This window comes from Daucus carota, chromosome 8, assembly GCF_001625215.2.
Source record: "Daucus carota subsp. sativus chromosome 8, DH1 v3.0, whole genome shotgun sequence".
Classification (NCBI taxonomy): domain Eukaryota; kingdom Viridiplantae; phylum Streptophyta; class Magnoliopsida; order Apiales; family Apiaceae; genus Daucus; species Daucus carota.
In genome coordinates, this window is record NC_030388.2 from 5,795,132 (window position 1) to 5,810,949 (window position 15,818).

The 15,818-nt window shown below is 34.1% G+C and overlaps 1 protein-coding gene and 1 long non-coding RNA gene across 2 annotated transcripts; both read right to left on the reverse strand.

The window, feature by feature from the left end:
• Window positions 1-803: 803 nt before the first annotated feature.
• Window positions 804-1,153, reverse strand: LOC135148305 (uncharacterized). The gene is made up of 3 exons (XR_010286345.1): window positions 1,102-1,153; window positions 956-1,015; window positions 804-848 (listed from the first exon to the last, which is right to left on the reverse strand). It is a non-coding gene; the product is annotated as an uncharacterized LOC135148305 (long non-coding RNA).
• Window positions 1,154-6,627: 5,474 nt separating this feature from the next.
• On the reverse strand, window positions 6,628-15,599 carry LOC108200127 (alpha-soluble NSF attachment protein). The gene is made up of 9 exons (XM_017368206.2): window positions 15,297-15,599; window positions 13,865-13,914; window positions 13,685-13,757; window positions 12,661-12,740; window positions 11,372-11,523; window positions 11,009-11,168; window positions 10,875-10,922; window positions 10,532-10,612; window positions 6,628-6,858 (listed from the first exon to the last, which is right to left on the reverse strand). Exons 1-9 carry the CDS (start codon window positions 15,439-15,441, stop codon window positions 6,772-6,774), a joined length of 876 nt encoding a protein of 291 aa, XP_017223695.1. The 5' UTR covers window positions 15,442-15,599; the 3' UTR covers window positions 6,628-6,771.
• Window positions 15,600-15,818: the final 219 nt, after the last annotated feature.

Sequence of the window (15,818 nt, forward strand, 5' to 3'; positions counted from 1 at the left end):
CATATGTTAATATGTCATACCGTGGCTGTTTGTATGAGTAAATCATTCGGTATGACTTTCGCTTGATAAGTCATACCGTTTGCTCTCAACAGACTTCATCTGGTATGACATTAGAATGTCATACCGTTTGCTTGCATATGGTGTACACTGGTATGACATATTAATGTCATACCGTGTCCTGATTACAGGGATTGTCGTTTGTGTGTATGACTTGAGTTATAATGACTTAACAATGTCATACCGAAGTGTTCTAAATGGCTTTGGAGTTGTAAGTCATACCGAATGACTTAGTGGCCAAGTATAGAATGTCATACCGTGCCTATGCAGTATGACATTACTTGTTTATGTCATTCCTTTCTTGTTTTAGGGCATGGCTTTGTGTAACAATGTCATATCTTCCTTTGTAATGTCATTCCTAAGCTTAAAAGTCATTCCTTTCAATGTCATACCTAGTTCAAAGTGCTTGCCTATAAATATGGCTTCACTTCTTCATTTTCAAGTGTTCATTGCATTGTAAAAGCTTTCAAGTTGTCTGTAACTTGCAATTGTTATATCCACAGTTTTCTGTGCTTTGATCACTCGGTTGTTTTAATCACTAAGTTAGAATACATCCTGTCGAATTTATTCTACGAACTTTAGTGGACATTAAAACGAACCTTATTAATTATATAACGACTTAAAACATTGTTATATTAATTAATTAAAATCTGATTAACAAGTTTAATTCAAATCAGATTATTCCGCCGCGATTTTTAGTGACGATTGTATTCAACCCCCCCTTCTACAATCGTTTCAGGACCTAACATTATACCATTCTCCTACCTGATTTTTGTCTTCAGCGGGTCTGGCTGCAAGAACATGGCGTACAATTGAACACATAATTGTTTAAGCAGGTTTTTAGTATTCAACAGTGAATGACATCATTGTTAGATATATAAAATTGGAAGTCGAGTACCATGTTTCTGCATATTTGCAACCCGCTGGTGAAGGAGAGCATTGCGATGAGCACGACGTTCTGGACCAAACAGCATGAAGATTAAAACGAAACAAAAAGAAAAAATACAGTACAAACGCATGAACCATGCCAAAGCGATAACAAACCTCCATTATCTGTATTATCGGAACCCTCTGACCCACGTCTACGAGCTGTGAACATAATGATTTCAAAACATTAGTGAGGAGCATGAGTAGATCCATCAGTTAATCAGCGCAGTATTGTTTATATTTCCAACATATTATACAACTCCCATAAACGGGAAATACATACCCACTGAGAATCCACTACTTTGATAGGATGAGTGAGAATAACCCGTCAGTAAAGCGTGTCAAGCGATTGTCTTATTAGATCACGATCGAGATTAGAAGCGAAGACTCTCGATTCACGAATGATCCTCCATGCCTGCAATCCTGTGAATATTATGAATGATACGCTTCGGAAGAGCATGATACAGATGAAGCTTGATACATATTATTGATTGCCACTTATCTGTCATTCAAATTTGAAATTTTATCAGCCAAAGTTCAGCTGGATTTAAACTACAACAGTAATTAGCTCATAACGTTCAGAGTAGAATAGTCACTGTATATGTAACTGAATAGTGGCGAGAATAGTAGTTAGCTATCTAAAATGGTATTTTTTAAGGATGTGTATGATTCAGAGTAGTGACTCCCATATGAGCTTCAATAACTGCAAGTGTGTTTTGTTGATAGATGGGATATACAAATGTAAAATAATGCACATGCAGGTTATAGAAACTACAGTATGCTTAAAATCTTGTAAACAAAGAATGTACCTACACAACAACGCTTACTTTATTTGTCATGTACCTACTTCCTTTGTTATGTTAAGGAGGTTTTCATAACCAACGCAGGTTTATATATGTCCCTACTCTACATGTCCCTGTCGCATGAGTTCGTTAAATAGTACATGTCATTGAGTGACTACTGCATATCATAAATTTGATATAAGTATCTGCAAATAGAGAACAAACTAATGTAAGAAGTCGATGCAGTGATACCACAATGAACAAATGACATTCATGCAGACGTGTATTATTGGATGCATCACTATCTAGCCATGTCAGGAAAGTGCAGAAATAAATTTGGCATGCGCGCAATGCTTTTACTGCTTCATCCTAGCCTGTTAAGAAATAATTTGATGACTTATCTATTATATCGCGCAGTGCGCAGACTGACTCCCACAGGCAGACTTCCTAAAGATAAAGTTTGCGTGCAAGAACTATCAGATATTCCACAGGAGGATTCCTACCTTAGAAGTTATAGTGTCACTCATTGCATTATCACACTATGGGAAAACTAAAACTTAAAACACTATGGGAAAACTTAGAACTTAAAATATTGTCATTGTGAATGGTTAGGCTACATTCATGATATGAGCTTGATTCTGCTTGCAGGCGCAAGTGATACTAGAAGTTGTAACCCCACAAATGGTTTGTTGCATTTTGTCATATACTTATATAGATTTTCTTGATGGGAATGAAATATTTTTTTAAATTGACGTTGTTTTTACCTTTATGTAGTTGCAAATACCAACAAGGTCAGTAGTCAGGAGTCCAAACTCTTCCTAGCTTCCCTCCTCTTGCACATAATAACCTGCATTCTGATTCAAGTCACAAGAAGGTGAAATTCCAGCTGGTTAACATCAACAGTTTTTCCACTACACTATCAGAATATGATGAACATGTTCCAAAGGCCACAGATACAGGTGGCTGCTTCCCCTTATGTTAAACAGCAAGTGCAACCTTATGTATTTCAACATCAAAGCCAGGCTGTGCCCGCAAAACCGGAGCATAATAGTAGTGTACATTCTCAAAGAAAGTTATTTTTGGTATATCCATCTTTGTCAAACTTTTGGATCCATGGTTGTATATTAAACCCTTCAATATACAAATCATTTTCATCTCATTGGGTAAATTGATGAGTATCTATAGTTGTTTTTATCAGAAAAATCTTAACAAATTTTAGAAGTATTTTGGAGTTACAAATATAGTCGTTTTTTATATAACATTAATTTTACATTTTCATTTACTTTAAAAGTTGAAGATAATAAGATAATCTGTTGATGGAGGAATTTGGTAATCAACAAAGATGAGGTTCATGGCCGGAATCAAGATCTGGGACGGTGGTTTTGGTCGCCGGAGTGCGGTGGTTGTGTGTTTTTAGGGGTGGCTGAGATTAGGGTTTTGAGTTGGTCTCACGTGCTCTCAACTCATCATCCCCTAATGTGCCTACGTACCCCTATATTTATAGGGGATCAAGCCATACGTAGTTCTATTGAACCAAGAATCCTAGTTTGATCAAGACTAGGCCTCTTGGGGATAAGACCAACCTTAAGCCGGTGACTTATCACTTAGAGTTCTACTCCAGTTAGAATTAAGCCTTGAGGCCAACTACCTAAGACTCCTAGTCCAAGTACATCACGGATACAGCATCATCCCCACTACGAGAGATGACACTAACCGCTACTTTTCGTAGCATGGAGGAGACATCGGATAGAGCCGTGACCCATTCCTTGAGGTGTAGGGACGCGTCCTTACCCCCTAGTGAAGGTTCTCACTAAAAGGTAAGACCATTGAGGAGCCAAATTACACGATCGTCTCAGTCCCCCAATGAGGGCAAACTCACCAGAATACAGGACCCAGACATATGATCGGCCTTCATGTCACCCCTGAGGGCCTTCTACAACCATGATCACCCCAAGCCCCCGCACGAGGACAACCCGGCAGATAGCAGGATTGGGGATTATAGATCACGCCCGGTCGTAACCCGGGAACTACCAGATGAGCCTGATAACTTCCAGATGAGCCTGGCACTAGTCTTCATATCCCTCGGAAGGGTAGGTCTTCGTATCCCTCGGAAGGGTCGTCATCGAGACTCACTCATCCTCACACATAATATTTACTCGTGGACGCGACCCCGGAGGGCGCGCCCTAAGCCTTCATTCTCCTGTTCCACCAAATGCCCGCATTCAAGACAACTCCGCATTCTAGGGCCGCGCCCTCGGAATCATTCCGAGAAGAGCGCGCCCTTTGTCCTAACTATGTAGCCAAATTCGGCCATAACATAATCATATAATCGTGTTACATGAGTGGTTGAATTCTAAATTTTTACTTTAATATCTTGAATTCCATATAATATAGGGAATTTTAAAAAATATTTTGTTAGCATTAAATTTCAATTTTCATAAAATCGTGTTATATGAGTGGTTGAATTCTAAATTTTTATTTTGAAATTTAATTAATTATATAAATCAACAATTATATGAAAATTAAGAATTGTAAGATAATATTGTTAAATTTTGAGATATAATTGTTAGAATCAATCAATTAAATTTAAAATTTTATGCCGATATAACTTAATGTTTGATAACCAAGAATCTAGAATTTTAAAAAAATGCTGTAATATATAAAACTTAATAAATTAATAAGTATAATTCAGATACAAATATTACTTTCACTGTATTTTGTTAGCATAAATTCTAATCCATAAATCCCAAATAATTAATTTTTTTGATGATGCAGTACCTGTAAATACACATAAGACAGCTAAATAAAGATTAAAAATAGAATATTAATATTGGTTAAATTTATTTTCCGACATTATATTAATGAAAATTTTAATAATTTACCCGCACGCGAAACGCGGGCATAATTCACTAGTTATTTAAACTACTACACAGAAGTATCATTTTGATACATCTTGTATTGTTGTATTGTGTAAAAGTAAATTAACACAGATAAGGATATTGTATCAAAATAAAAGTAATCCTTTATTATAATGCCTGAGCCTACCACACTATAGTTAACCAATCAGACAAAAGGAATAATTTTAAGATCAATAGAGGTCATTCTAAATTTTAGACCAATCATATTCATTTTTAAATTTTCCTTCTACCACATTAAGCAGTTAACCAATCAGAAAAGAGAATTATTTTAGAACCAATCAGTGGTCATTTTTTTTAAAATTATGCGACTCTCCACTAGGGGTGTAAACAAACCAAACTGTTCGTGAGCTACTCGAGCTCGAGTCGTAAAATATTCAAATTTGATAATGTAATAATCGAGCCGAGCTCGAGCTATTTGGATGTTTTACAGAGCCGAGCTCGAGCTTCAAATTACTCAGCTCGTAAGGATCGCGAGCCTTATCGAGCCTCTATTATTTTTAATTTTTTATTATAAATATATTTTTACAAATATATTTAATATTTTATTTATAATTTATATATTTAATCGAATCGAACTCGAGTCGAACCGATCATAGTTTGAGTTTTTGTCAATATTTGGTAAGTCGATTCGAGCTTTCGAGCCGAACTCGAGCCTATCGAACGGTTTACGAGCCGAGTTTCGAACTTGAAATTAAAAGCTCAGTCGAACTCGAGCTCGAGCCTTGAACTTTTTAGTCGAGTTCGAGCCGAGCCTGGTAATGTTCGACTCGGCTCGGCTCGATTACACCCCTAGTCTCCACACACTACAGATTAGAATGAGCTTTTTATTTACTTGATGGCAAAATAATAGTTTCCTTTTGTTGCTGTTGTTAAAATATTAACATGTATTATCGAGATGCATGGTCTTAATGAAACTTTACAAATTTATGCTTTTACGGCATTCTCCATTGAATTTAATAATTTATATTATTTTATAAATAAGTTAAGTGCATACAAATTTTCTAAAATATGGATACAAAGACTAATTATGCGGGAATAAATGAATTTATGCGTACAAAGTAATTAAATTATATATAATAATAATAATAATAATAATAATAATGACTTATATTAGGTGACGCATCCACCCGATGTGATAGACCTTAATCTTATATTACTTTATTCAATACGGGAAATTGAAAAAATTTGTGGCCCTGAAATTACTTGCCCCGCTCCCGTCCCCATTCTCTAACTGCATCCCCAGCCCTCATATAGACTATAAAAAAATATACATATGTATTACATAATCGTTGACAATAATATGATTTTATATGTTTATTATTCTCTTGCTATTTTTCAATATTTCGTATTGTAGTTTAGCTAAGCATCGGTGCAAATTCAGGAATCAGTATGAAACTGAACCGAGATAATTCAGATTTTAAGTCCGAAACCGGGAACATGGATTGCATTCCATGTTCTTGATCAAATTCAGAGTATTTAAAAAATAATATTATTTTTCTTAAATTATATCTATATTATGTAATAAAATTATATAAATGATATCAAAATAATATATACTTGAATTTATAAATATACAAATTTATTTTTATTTTATAAAGTAACCGAATTTAGCACAGGTAAAACGCTAGTTATAACAAAAAAAGTTGGATATTAAGAATATCACATCTCTATTTTGCATTAAAAAGTAAACAAAAAATTGTTTTTGTAATACTTATTACATTCAAATATTCAAATTCAATTCACAATATTTAATGTTTTAGGTACACACGACTTGCTTGTTTGGCATACTCAAACTCAGATTGCCAACAAAAGCATTAGAAATCAACGCAGACTTGCCCCCATCCCTAATCTTCCATGTAAAGAAGTGATGAGACATGACTGAGTCCTGTTCTACAATTGTGTTTTTTTTTCTTTTATCATCTTTGTGCAAAGCTAAAAAAAACTCAGAACAAAATAACATCACTCTCACTGATTCACACCAAAGTGGACATAATTGTGCGATGTACATCAATAACCATAAGAAGGTAAATATGGCGATAGTAATCGTTAAAAATTGCAGTATCGTGCATTATCAATCACACACATAATTAAGTAAGATCTTCATCCTCATCTTCTTCTTCCCTGGCCTTGAGCGATTCCTTCACTCTCAACAGGAGGGTTGTCTTCCAAGCATCCTGCGGAAGCAAATCCAGTTTTTTCATCATTATTGACAAGTTAAATATAATTTTTTTTAACGTGAGAAAAAAAAAGAAGTAAGAATTAAGATGCACAGTTTAATCTTAGAAACAATGATCAAGCTATTCTGTAGTTTTATTTTTGATAAATTTATTGAAGATTAATATTTATTTCATTGCTATTATAATATTCAGTTAATTGATCATCAAAGTCATTTTTATAATACGATAATTATATACCAGCGGCATCCGACTTATATTCATATCTATTCAATACAAACCTACTCAATCTTATTATATTGATCAATTATATGTCTATCCATATCATACCATGTAAGAAAACACACATTATATGGATAATACTGTAAATCAATTCCAACTCATAACATACATGTACATCAAATAGCTGAGAGAATCTAACATTCAACTTAGAACTTGCAACGACCAACGCCTCACTGCCACAAACTTGCAGGGGTTAACTCTTCACAACAGTTATCAAAAAGTCCAATAATTTGGATACTATAATGGTTGTCACAGTTTGAGCCGTATTTGAACATATATCTGTGATTAGAAACCAATCCAATCCATGTAATAATCTGTGATATTTTGGTGAACCAAAAACCAATATTGGATTGGATTGGTCTGGCTATCCAGATTTGTTGATCCAAATTGCCACCTCTACATCGGGTGCGACGGGTGAGTGCACTACCCGGTGCATCACCGTGTTTTCCAGTCGAAATTCATGGGGGATACAGGAGGGGTAGCTGTATTTCTCAATCAATCAAAAGGGAAAAAGGGATCTTCAGTGCTCACCAGTGCCTTCTCGCCATCTCAGTTCTATCTTCTGGATATGTAGCGATTTGTATGTGTGTATGTAATAACTTACATCTCAATTCATTTTGTATAGATATGTGTATGTTATGTATGTACTATGTATATAAATGCGTGTATGTATATATTGAAGTACTGTGCTGACTTATTTTGAATTGGTTTCTGATTTTGATTTTTTGGAATTAATGTTAATAATAAGATGCTTTATGTGAATTAAGTATGGTGAACATGTGTATATGTCCTTTTTTTTGTATAATTTGACTGCTACTTCATAAGTTTGCTAATTAATTATATTTATACTACATATTTTTGATATTTTAATATTTGCTGAATAATTGTGATATTTTAGAAATTAATGTTAATAATAAGATGATTTCTGTGACTCAAGTATGGTGAACTTATGTATTTGACTTTTTTTGTATAATTTGAGTGCTACTTAATTTTGATAATTAATTATTTATAGACTAAATTGCACTTTGATGGCCTCTACTATAATTTTTTTGCACATTCATGGCCGACATTTAAAAGTCAGCATTTGTATGGCTGAAGAAATGATTTTTAAGCAGTTAAAGGGATCCGCACAATCCGTCTACACGGCGTTAACGGAATGAAGGGTATTTTGGGAACTTATTTTAGAAGGTTTATGTTTGTGTGTGTATACATGTATACTTCATCTGCTTGAGTACACAAAACAATGATATGTTTTACTAGGCAGGAGGATGGAAAACTGAAGATAAATTATGAATTGGAAAGAGTAAATTATATTCATGTTTTTCTAAAAAATGAAAGTATAGAATGATCTGACCGAATGAACGACATTCAAATGTTCACTAAATCCAGATGTAGAAAAGAATCTAAAAATTTTGCAAAAAAAGTTATGCTACAAAACCAATCTTGTGATTTTGATCAGGCTGCTGGTCAGGACAAAAACTACTCTGATGAAGGATCCAGACGCTTGTTTTATTTTCTGTTGTGTTAAAGCAATGATTTACTTTAAAATTTATTTTATGTTTGAATGAATATGTCAGCTACATGCCTATGTAAAGTCTGCAAAAAACTCAACTCCATAAAAACTGCATTGTAAACTCCGCATCAGGCATAATGTTTACAAAAAGAATAGAATTTGAGTCAAAAATATCTATTAATTTTTTGTTATATATTTTCAGTAAACCGCTGGACGTTAGATTTCTCTAGTTTAGGAAGTCTTATGCCAAACCACCCAGGCATATTGGAAAAGTCTAGTGGAAACAATAATTAGGGCTAACATATCATTCTTTTGTGTACTCCTGTTTCATTGGCACTGTTAAATCGTACTTTTGCTGAGAGTTGTTTGTACAGTTTTCTAAACGCAGCTCAAACAAAACTTCCTCATATTATGACTTCTCAACTTGATATTCATCAGACATGATGCCACCTTTTGTTTGTCTCCAGAATACATTTGATAACTTATTGTTCAGATGTTTTGATTTGTTTCACGGTGCTATAATTTTGGACTGTATAACCAATTGGGGACATGCCAAAGATGAGTTTAAAATCTGGAACCTGCTTACATGGAAGATAGAAGATGAAAGTAGTGAAAATGTGTGTGCGCTTATATTTTGTTTTCATCTATTACTCTACAAGAGATGGTTAATGTTTTGTCGTTTCTGTAAGTTAACCTTGTTTCCTTTTTATTAACATTTATACATCTATTTCAGCAGCATGTATTTCTTGAAGGCACTTACATCTATTACATGGATCTATTACATTTATACATCTATTACATGGATCAAAATGTAGTGAAAGCCATGGTAGCGAAAAGACATCTGCTCCAAACAGGAGCAGTGAGCAAAGCTAAATCTTTTGATGAATCGCATCAAGTTTCGGCAACTACAACAAGGAAGGTTGTTGAGCTGAGAGAGAAGATTGGCCTCACTAATAATATTTATGCATGGGCGAACAGATGGAGTGCGTATATACACTTATACATATGTTAGCTTGTTAAATGACAGCTTTAACCTTTGATTTATATTTTATTTCAGTAAACCAAACGTCTGTTAGAAGATTTATAACGGAGAGAGAGCGGAGCCATTCAAGTACTTAAAATTCATTTCTTCAGCCACACAAATGCGGACTTTTAAATATCTGCCATTACCGTGCAAAAAAATTATAGTACAGGCCATCAAAATGCAATTTACTCTTATTTATATAATATATTAATAGTGAAATAATAAAATAAATATGCATACATGTTTGTCTTATATATAAAAATTGAGTTGAATTCTATGGACTATACGGAGTACTAATTGAAGACCCATATGGCCATATGCCCTACAATATGTTCTTATATTTTGCAAAAAATGTTTCTAAGGGTGTTCTTCTTTGAGCAATGACCCTATATATTATATATTCTAGCAGCACTCCATATAAGAAATTTTGTAATATTTTTATGTGTTGAATATGTTGCGGGACATATACGGTCTCCAACTAGTACTCCATGTAACGTACTCCATTGAACTTTTGCCTATAAACAAATTACAAAATACAATGTTGTACATATAAGACAGGATACAATGTTGTATATATAAGACGGGTTTCATAAGGATTGAATTTGAACCAGGTTTCGAATTTCGGGTCGAGGTATCAATTCAGTATACTTAAAATCCACATTTATTAGGATTTAAAATAAAATCCAAATCCAAAATTCCGGGTTTGGAAAATACAATCAGGTATCCAGCGGATCGGAATTTTTGGCCATCCCTAGCAACGTGTGTCATGCACTCAACACATTCTATATAAAATCACCAACAACTAATCTAAATATGATAATCTTATATGAGCACAAAATAAAGGCTTGACATACCAGTTTAGTCATGCTATCAAATTCCTTGACTGCATCAGTAAACTTCGCGACATCTACTTCATCTACTGCACCCGCCAAATCCTGTACCAATAAAGACATCCAACATGATAAAGATAAGTTTACTTGGCCGACCACAACAAGACGTTTAACAATCAGAGAAGACGATAACAGTTGACTCTGGTACAGAAAAAAAATTGCAATAACAAATAACACCATCAGATTGGATTTTTGATGCTTGATAATGCAAATTAAATGTTATAACTTTCAAGTGGGCACACAGAGCTTGCTGGAGGGGATGGACAATCTAAAGAAAAATTAGATGAACTGTGATATCCTAACATACCGCAAGCAACTTATATTCTCGTGTTCCTGAGAAAGTAGGATCCAGTTCCTGAAAAAAAAAAAAGACAACCATACTCAATATCTAGGCCTGCTACATATAAGACGTCAATTAACTTGCCAACAAGGAGACTGAACCTGATATCGGTCCAAAGCATTGGTAATTGCAACAACATCCTTTTTACAAAGCTGGCAAATGCCAGCATTAAGAAGATGACCTCTAACTCCATACTTCAACAAGTTATTGTTTAGTGACTGCCGTGCTATGTCCTCGTATATGTCGATTGCTCTCTGGTAGCTGTAGTTTTTGGAAAGTATATTAATAGATGCCTATTAACAAACGTTTTACCAACTTTAACACATTCAAAAAAAGATTACTCCTTTCCAAACCACACAGAGAAGAAGTTCTTTAAACCTTTATACACAATGCAGCAGGAAAGAATATCTGCATATTGCAGTAGTTGAAAATCTATGTGCCAAAAAAATTATTAACAAACTTACTGCTCAAGCTGAGCAGCAAACTGAGCAATCTTCTGTTTGCACTGGTTTGCAGAAGATGATACATCTTCACTTTGAAAAAGATCAGCTGCTTTATCATAGAAATGCATAGCCTGCTCCAAGTTTTCTTCCTGCTCACATAATTCAGCAATTTCCTGCGGGTACCGCATGCATCATATAAGTAGGTGATACATTTATTAATTGGTGTAATTTCATCAAAAAGATACAACTGCATCACAGTATAAGCATCAGTATACAACTCTGATATTTTACATGAAATAACCTCATAAGAAACAATATGAGCCGTACCCTGGGAAGTAAAACTAGCAGAAAAGCTTTAAAAAGTTAAGAGTCGTTACTAAGCAACCTAAAAGAAATTGCTGGAAAGTAAAAACTCCCAGAAGAAATTGTATGTGCACCATCAAAACAAAGATTAATTAAAGAGACGTCCTAAAACATTTCTGAAAAGCAAAATCTCATTCCAGATAAAAATAATTAGCGTTGCTACCCTGTATCAACCAAAACATAACAATTACTGATTCGGAGTTGGTTTTTTTAAAAGTATACCCTGTAATTTATGGCAGATGATGATCCAAGATAAATGGTAGAGGCATAACCTTGTATTTATGCATAACGCTCGCTTGCAGTAAAATCCAGCAGAATAAATTGTCGCTTTTTTTGGTGGCATTGTAAATTTCAGTACATTAAAAACCAAAACTGTAGTAATTACAGTAAATGGTTATCGTTCTTTCAAAATCACAGGAGTTAATTATTTTTGAAAAGAAAAACCTTGTGTATGTACTACAGATGAAACAGTGTGGCAACCTAGAACTAGCTGTGGAGGTTCTGCAACTATAAATATATATCAGAGACAAATGCTTACTAAAGGGTCATTTTGTTTACAAGGAAATGATTATAAAATGAGCTTATACCTAATAGTTCATATATAAAGATTCTTTAATTATGTAACTATAATTTTCTAGGCTGAATAAAATAAATACAATATTATAGTCCAAACTATTCCAAAAAAAAAAATTAAACAAATAAGTGAAATATAAATTTGAAGATACCATGTTCAATAAAAATGTCTCCAAAAACCTTATGGTTTTAGGATGCCCAAAGTAAATCATATTACTTCGTACCAATTATATGTAACATATGACTGCTACATTTTAAATATAAAATAATTACACAAAGAAAAGAATTTAAGTCATATTAAGACTAAAAGAGCTGAAACTACAATGATCCTTCCAATTTAAAGGCATAAAATTGTAATGCAATCTAGATGATACCTTATAATATCTTGCTGACATGCTGAGCCTTCCGATCTCCATAAATAGATTTACTGCTTGTTCTAGACAATTTATGGCTTCTGCAGTGCCTCTAAATGTTAGAAAAAACCCACACATACACATATATTCATACACACACACACACACACACACACTCTCTCACACACAACACACACACACTAGCCTATAACACGTGCGATGCACGGGTGATTTTTAATAGTTAAAGTCTATAACCTGTGCGATGTACGGGTGGATTCAACTTTAGATTCATATAATAGTTAACAATTTTCCTATATCTGTTTAAATTAATAATTTATTTTAATAGGTTGTGACGGGATTTGAACCCTAGACCTTTAGTAGCATCATAGTGAAGTATGGAAATTTAGTCGAAAGATTCTAATGAATTTGATTTAAGTGATCCAATGGTTATAATGCCCTGTGCCGGATTACAAACCTGCAACCAAACTTTTGCCTGTTTAACTTTAATAAGATAGTGTGTGTGTGTGTGTGTGTGTGTGTGTGTGTGTGAGTAGAGGGAGGGAGGGAGGGAGGGAGGGAGGGAGGGAGGGAGGGAGGGGGGAGAATGCCAAGTTATTTGACAACATAAGGAACATGACTTTCTACAGTTAACTTTAAAAGGTTACGAAATTGGCTTTTGGAAATACTCTTTATTACCAGCAAAAACCAAAGGCACTATAGACACCCAAGGCCCAAGGAGCTATTTGACGTCACTTCCTCTCAAGGCTAGCAGCTAACTGATATTTTTTTAAAGTAGTAGATATCAAGGACAAGTGACAATGGATTGCTCATTTACTTAACGAGAGAACAAGAAACTTTACACATTTTAACTAAGAATTAAAACTTTGTAAACAAATTTAATGAGTAAATGATGTGCAAATTTATGTAACTAGTTAAACTAAAACTAAATTGTTAACTTATATTATTACATTTTGGAAGTAAAATATAATAGCTGAAAGTGTGCAGTCTAGCAGTAAAATCACACAAATGCTTCACAGCTTAATACCTTTGGTATTAGTCTTCTTATAACTATGCGCAGCATCGGCATATGAACCAGCAGCTTCATGTTTGCTATCCAGCTAAAAGCACAAAATTGCCAGGTACAGACAGGTCTTAAAAAAACTGGTAAAAATAATTCCAGGAAGAAGAGTCACCTCTATAAAGTAAGAAGATATAAAAAACATACCTTTATATGACACTGTGCCAACTTCACATACACAGCTCCGGCTTGATCCCCTGTGAAAACAACAAACATCATGTAAAGAAGTTTCAGTGAATTTCGAAGTTCAAAAGTGATGTTAGGTAATAACCGTGTAAGAAACAAAACTTTAAATGACCCAAAGTACCTGAATTGGTATATTTATTACGGTTAGTACAGGAACTAGGACACAACTAATTAACATTTTAATAATGTATGATTTAAAACTTTAAATTGAACACTAGCATTTATAGCTTCTTTCCATAAATAAGAACTAACTCCTCTCTTTAACTAATTGCCAAAAAAAGCCAAAAACAAAAGAGAGAAGAAAGTAAGAATGAATCACAAAACATACACAATTTCTCAACCAAGTTTTAAGTGATTTCAAAGTTCGGAAATACACAACTAACAATAATTTCTCAACCAAGTTTATCATAATAATTGTTAGTACGGGAACTAGGACACAACTTATTAACATTTTAATAATGAATGATGTAAAAACCATATCCAGCAGACACATTCTACCATGATAAATTCGTGTTCTAAACCAATATTTCTTAATAAACTGCCACTGAGCATTTTAGGAAAAGATTTTTAATGTTTACGAGTTAAGGCTAAAATATAACCAATGCAGCAGTCAGTGTACAGTTAAGATTGACAGCAATACTCTGCACAGTGCAAAAATTGTTAACCCCGTTGTTATGTCGATAGTTCCCTAACAAGTAACAAGGCTTTAATCACTTATAACAAACATAACTTCTACTGATCTAGAATAACAAAAATAGGGAATAATTCAATGCAAGCAAGGCAAAGAGTAAATGTGTGACGACGGAATAGACTAATCCACAATTATATTAACTATACCTTAAGTAAATCTTTTAATTTAACATCATTGATATGAAGAAAACATTATAATTACCTAACATTTTCTCATCAAGCTCCAAACTTCGAGAATGCCAATAAGTTAAATATTTTTGTAATCTTTCCTCCAATACTGAGTTTTACCACATGAAAATCATCGACATAAAACAAGACAATACAACTCTCGTGTTCCCAAATGATACCTTACAATGTATCGAAACTAATTATCCCCGTAAACCTTATCACTTTGAAACAATTCTAAATCAGTTCAAGTTTCTGCCACGAGGTCACACATCACATATCCAATGTCTTCCCCTAACTAGTAGAGCCTTCGAAAATGCCAGCTCATCTACATTTTCAATAAATTAAGCCAAAACAATTCCCTACCAAAACCGAACTCCACTACCTAACTATAAACCACCACACCTAAAAACTCGAAAAATCCTACACAAACATTCGATCTCGACACAAAATTCACCAAATTCATTCAGATCAACAATCAATCATACAAAAACAGAATAATACGAATAAATTGATTAAAAAATGAAAAGAGAAGTACATGACTTGGCGAGTTTGAAGCAATTAGCTGCTTTTTCGAAGAGCTCGGCGGCGTCTTCGTGTTTAGAGCCGAACAAGCCCCAGCCAGTGAGCTTCTTCTCGGCTTTCTTCTCGAATTCTACGCCTTTTGCAATCTGATCGCTCATCTTTTTGTGTTTCTGCTTTTTCGTTGTTTTGGTCGTGAAGAAATGGGGTTTGATTCAGTGAGACGTTGCTTTTATTTTCTTCGGCTTTGAATATTCTGATTGATAGATGATCAGGGGGACAGGGAGATTGAGAAGCCCAATACACGTTGGGTTTTTGTTGAAGAAGCAATTGGGCTCATGCTTGGACTTAAATTAGCTATCCTCTCTTAATTGTTTTCAATAAAATTAATCAATCTACTTTAAATTAAGGCCGTAAATTAACGGAGTCGAGTCGAGTTTTTGCGAGTCGAGTTCGAGTTCGAGTTTTGCTAAACGAGTCGAGCTTGATCGATAAGAAAAACGATATTTTTTGTTGTTCGAACTCGAGTTCGTTAAGA